Below are 6,000 nucleotides of genomic sequence, written 5' to 3'. Positions count from 1 at the left end.
GGTCAGGCTGGCGCGCATGGGCGGGGGCTTGCCTGCCAGGTGCGCCGAGNGTGCAAGTACGGAGCTCCTTACTTCTCCGCCATCTTGCCCCCTCCAGAAAAAAAATCCAGTTTTTTATACATTTTCTATTTATTTGTCTCCCATATATGTTAATACTTACCAACATGCAGTCTGATTAAGTGGTCTCATGTTACAAGGTTGTAGAAATGTTGTCACGTATGCCTATAGCCAGGTTGCCTTGAGTTTTTTGTTTTGTTTTGTTTTGTTTTCTCTCCTTAGGGATGGGCCCTACCACATTATCAGTATTACTGATTATTTTTGGAAGTTTCTAAAAGTCCTTTGGTGAGCACAGATAAAGGGATATTTCTTATGAGCCAATGATGTCAGGATTGGTACCATCTAGACATTGTGATGACCTCTGGTGCACCTCCAAGGGCCGAAAATCCATGTATGAACAATAGATATAAAAATACTAATTATGTAATGTGTTCAAAATTGCATATCAACTGCTTTATCTGCATTAAGAAACATATAACTACCACAAAATTAAAATACAGGGGTTATTATCCTCATTTTATTAGGTCAAGAAACGGTCAGTACCTGCCCAAGAGCATAGCTCTTATGGTTGAGTCAATATATGGAATTGGCATTCTGCAAGTGTGTGAGTGTGTGTGTCTGTGTGTGTGTGTGCGCATGCGTGTGTGTATGTTTCAGATGTTTGGGCTTAAGGGAAGAAAATATTCAGTACTCTATAGGTAACGTGGCTATATGTCCTCATATGCCTGGGGCTGTGCTAGTTGACACTTGGCGCCTTGATATAATTGCTAATAGCACCAACTTTCATTCTCAGATGTCACCCTACTTGTGAGTAAAAGGAAGCTAGAAGCTGTAACCCTAGTTTTAGAGGCAAGTAATAAAGTGGTTTAATGTTATAGTGATTCAAAGTGTTTAGTAAGAGAATCTTCTTTCCTAAATTAAGGAAAGACCTCCTGGTGTGTGGTCTGCTAGGGATTGATCCAGCCTGCAACTGTAGTAAACATTCTCCTTAGAGCTTTAGTCCCTACTAGGGCTCACTGTACACTTGCAGAGAGAAGAAAAATAATAGGCTGCTCTCATCGCTGGTCTCCAATTCCCTACATTTTAACAATCCATGAGCTCCCAGGCTTAGATTAGTGCCTGAAATAAACTGATCTCTTAGTGGTTTTTGAATGAGTCAAAGACCCTTATTTCTCTATTGCCACAAGGAAAGAAGGAAGGAGGTGTAACCAGAGTACTCACTGCAGTTGAGTACTCACTTATCATTTACTTGCATATTACTTCGCCCTCTTGTTTCAGAGAAAATTGGAACTGACGAGAACTAGAAACTACCTTTTCAAACTATAGAACGACTTTTTTTTAAAAGAAAAATCAAGGACCTGGAGCAAACGGTCTATCTGCATAAGTCATGGGGTAAAGGATCCAGACACTTAAGTTATTGCTTGGTTTTATTTTGTTTATTTATCTTGTTATTTTTGACTTGTGCAAGTACTGTTGAGCATTTGGTCTGATAATCAGCCCCTGAGATTTTAGTCTATTTAGAGTGTACCACAGAAGCACAAGTGAAGGACTTTTAAGAGTGGACATAACCAGTGCAAATTTAATAGAGAAAATAAAAATGTCTGCTTGGTGTTAATAAAATAGTCTTACCAATGCCAAATGAGCACATAGCCTATGGATATGTGATCTTGGGAAAATAATATTTAATTTTCTCTATAAAATATATTTGCAGTAAAAAGCAAAACAAATTAAGTAAAAATATTTGTATGGGTAAATGTTTTACTAAGGGACTTTTACTTTTTAAGCAAAACCTGTTAGGCCAGTATAAGATGGAGGCATCAGAATAACATGTGGCACAAATGCCACCATGGACATGAAAAAGGCTCAAGAGGTAGTGAGCTTAGTCCTATGGACAATTAAATAGTTATTGGAGTTCTCATGGGTTCTTAGAACTTAGACTGAATCAAGAACTTTTTTTTTTTCTTTTGGAAATTATAGGATAGAGAAATTTGGTTCTTCACATTTATTTTCTATATTGTTGCACATCAAATTTCACCTAAGATGAGCCAAATAAATTAAAATGGAAACATTTGATGTAGGCAACTCAGAAATTTCTTCAGGTTAAAATTGTTCATTTCAACAAGTCTATTAGATTCAATTTAAATTAATAGGCTAGAGAATAAAAAATGAAATTATCCTTTCCTGGACAATTAAGTGAAAAAGGGGACAAAATTATTTTATGAAGTAATATATATTGAGATTCTAGAACAGCAAAGGATTATTTGTCACTATGACACATTCTATAGAGTATGGTACTGGTGGTGGTATCTGGATTAAGTTTCCTCAGAAATCATTATTATCTAGAGATGTTTTGATTATGTTTGAATGTGGTGTCTCTAATTCTGTAATAGGTAGTTTAAGAGGTTTATTGATATTTCAATTTTAAACAGTTAAAAAATGACTGAAAATAGGGTTCCATCTGCCAGAGTTCTAACAAATGAATGAAAGTGAAGAACATACATGTGAAACACTCAAATTAAAAAAATTATCAAAATCAATATAAAGAATGAAGATGTAGTAATGCCTGAAAGAATCATACGAGCTTTAGTTTAGGTTCTTTTTTTTTCGAATAAGTGAAAATCAGGCATGATGCTCATTTACGCTTAGTTTATGAAACATCAATTTACAAAATAACATTCAAATTGCCTGCATGGGCTATGTAAGCATAAGCCTTTGGGTTTGCACTGAAATTCTTAGTTGGGATACTAGCTGGGATGCTACAAAGCCAGACATTTTCTTCTCTTGCCTCAGGTGCTCTATCTATTTAAAAACATTTTTAATGTTTATTTTTGAGAGAGAAAGACAGACAGAGCATGAGTTGGGGAGGGGCAGAGAGAGAGGGAGACACAGAATCCAAAGCAGACTCCAGGCTCTGAGCTGTCAGCACAGAGCCTGTCATGGGGCTGGAACTCACGAACTCTGAGATCATGACCTGAGCTGATGTTGGATGCTTTACTGAGCCACCAAGGTGCCCCTAGATCCTCTATCTATTAAATATCTGCCTTGCAGAATTGTCCTAAGGATTAGAGATAATTTATACTAAGGACCTACACATAATAGGTGCTTATAAACTGTAGCTTATTATTTTTTACTTCACATCAGATTTTGCTGATATTTATAAAAACCAGTTTTCTAGATAATCTAAAGAATGGGATGAAGACTAGTTATAAATATATATAATTTAAAAAAGTTTTCTATTTATTATGGTTGCTGTTAAAACCAAATACAAAGCTCCAGTACCAGCCAGGATATCTTATCTAACTCTGTCTCAGAGTTGTATTTATTAGGCTTCTGCAGCATACAATATGAGGTTAGCTTTTTCCATTTTTCAGGTCCTTGGACTGTGCTATTTTAGAGAAAAAAATATTATTCTCTTCTGTATTTCCTATTGGTTCCCTGAAGGGAGCAATTATTTTAATTATTGATCATTTATGGTTTAATGGAGGACCATTTTACTCTAACTCATAGGAATAAAACAACAACAAGTGAGATGCATGTGAAATATCTCATCAGTGTGTCTAACAAAGAAAACATACATCTTCAAATATAAATATGCATGTAGAGTCTGGCTGGCTGCCAGAGTTTCTAAGTTGTTCTGTGCTCCAACTTCCTGTTGTGGTGGATCCTGCAAATGGCAGCCCTTGGTCCATAGCTAGAGGTAATAGCACCCTGTAGAATTTTGTGTCTAGGAAGAAGTGGACTTCTTTGTGCTACAGTAATTAAATATTTATCAGTTTGCCTTAAGCCAGGCCCAAAGTAAAAGCCTAGTTTGTATTTTTGTTTTATTTTCAAGTAGGCCACTTCTACTCTTGTTTATCTTGCCTTAATCAGAGAGTTCATTGTTTGTTGGAAATCTTTAAATGGAAATACTTCCATGTGTATGCGCTTATTACCCAAAACAAATGTGCTAAAAATATTTTGAGCTACAAGTGATAACTCATGAGTACATCCATAAATTGCACCATATTATATATTTTTATATATATGAAGAGGGTATTTCAATCTACATGTGTCCCTACTTTTAAAAGTTGAAGAAACTATACAAAGCTAAGAATGTAGGTATTAATTCTTTTAGCATTATAAAGGGGACCATTCCATTTTTATTTCTTTAGCGTTGGACAGAAGATTGTGATCCAATCAATTTAAACAAGTATAAACATAGAGACGATCTTGTAGGTTGGCTTTTGATTCAAAGAGTAAATTCTTGGGATTTGGGATATTGCACAATCTGTCCCATAAAAGGGAAAAAAATCCCCTTCTTGTGATTTTTATTATTTTTTCCCTGAGAACAACAATCCTGCTGGGAAGCTTATTTTATTCTCCTAGATTTGTTTTCTTCTATTTTTTTTTCCTCCTGACAGTGATGACTGGTTTACAAATAGAAATTTGCATCAACTAACACAGTCCCTTTTCCTTCTACTATTGATCTCAAAGCTGTTCTGTGGTCCTGAAATATGAAACATTATTTTTTTTTTTGGTAAAACTTTTTCCCCCAAATGCAAATGGATGAAACTCCTACCACCTATTATGGAAGCAAAAGCATTTTCATATTTGCTTTACAGATTTTTCAAAGTAAAATATACTTTGTAACATCACATAAAAACTCATTTTAGAATTCCTCACAATAAATTGAAGAAGATAGAGCAATCTGCTTATATTAAACAGTGAAGTAAAAAGTATTAAAAAAACAACTTTTGGAGCGCCTAGGTGGTTCGGTTGGTTGGGCGGCTGACTTTGACTCAGGTCTTGATCTCACAGCTCATGGGTTCAAGCCCTGCATCGGGCTCTTTGCTGACAGCTAGCTCAGAGCCTGGAGCCTGTTTCAGATTCTGTGTCTCCTTCTCTCTCTTACCCTCCCCTGCTCATGCTGTCGCTCTCTCTCTCTCTCTCTCTCTCTCTCCCCCCTCTCAGAAATAAATAAATAAATAAATAAAACCTAAAAAAACCACAATTCTTCCTCTTTTGTTAGGATATAAAAGTCTGTGAGAGTTGCTAGCTTCTTTAAAAAATTCTTTAGGTGAAACTTGTGGTTGGCCATGAAACTTATTATAGAACAAAATAAAATGATATTGGAATTACATATCTAAATTAAATGATGAGCTATTTGGGCAAACTGACCAAGTTTTAATTTGCATAAGTATTTCCTATGGGCCCTTGATGTCCATACATGTGTTTAATTTCCAGTGAACTCAAAATCCTGGAATTAGGTTCATTTGAGTATCACCTTGGGAAATACATTCATAGGCTAGTAATCTTCTTTTATGTCCACATTATTTTAAGTCAAGGAATGGATTTGCCACTGTGTATTATAGCATAGCACATTTATTTGGGCATTTCCTATTCCTAGCCTTTTTTAAAGAATAGAATATTCTTATATTATAGAATATAGTATAGAATAATTAATAGGATCAACTATTAAAAATTCTAATCCAGTGATAGAGCTTTGGCATTAATAGATTTAGCAATTATAGTTACACGTCTTTCAGTTTTGGACATTTGTGAGAAATCTCAATGGTGTGTAATGCTGTTTGAAATTTGTAAGGATGGAAATTTGTGCTCTGACTTCAGTCCTCGGCAGCCAGTAAGTGAGCCCAACTGTCTATCCATTACCAACATCGCAATGTTGCAAATTAGAAATAGTTCACAACTGGCAAGACATTCAAATAATTATAATTTTTGATAAAAAATTTTTCTTTTTTTCTTTTTTGCAATTCTGGGTATGTAAGTATGGAACTCAGGAGTTGGCATTTGGAGAGAACTACACACACACACACACACACACACACAAACACACACATCAGGCTTTCATATTTAAATTTAGATAAAATGTCTGTGTTCTGTAGTATCTAATTACTGTGTAGTGGAGAGAAAGAATAGTTGAATTCCTGATTCGCTAGGTAGATA

The 6,000-nt window shown here is 35.3% G+C and overlaps 1 protein-coding gene across 1 annotated transcript in view; it reads left to right on the top strand.

Moving 5' to 3' along the window:
- The first annotated feature begins 16 nt into the window (after positions 1-16).
- The window catches only part of LAMA2 (laminin subunit alpha 2), a 500,973-nt gene continuing 494,989 nt past the window's right edge, over positions 17-6,000 (top strand). Inside the window, exon 1 of the mRNA XM_077775991.1 lies at positions 17-56. Within this exon, the coding sequence (XP_077632117.1) occupies positions 17-56 (40 nt within the window). The remainder of the gene's footprint in view (positions 57-6,000) is intronic.

The sequence above is a fragment of the Crocuta crocuta genome, unplaced genomic scaffold (assembly GCF_008692635.1).
Source record: "Crocuta crocuta isolate KB4526 unplaced genomic scaffold, BGI_CrCroc_1.0 scaffold25, whole genome shotgun sequence".
In the NCBI taxonomy this organism is placed as follows: domain Eukaryota; kingdom Metazoa; phylum Chordata; class Mammalia; order Carnivora; family Hyaenidae; genus Crocuta; species Crocuta crocuta.
Note: the sequence above shows the minus strand (reverse complement) of the source record. Positions and strands in the feature narration are given on the sequence as shown.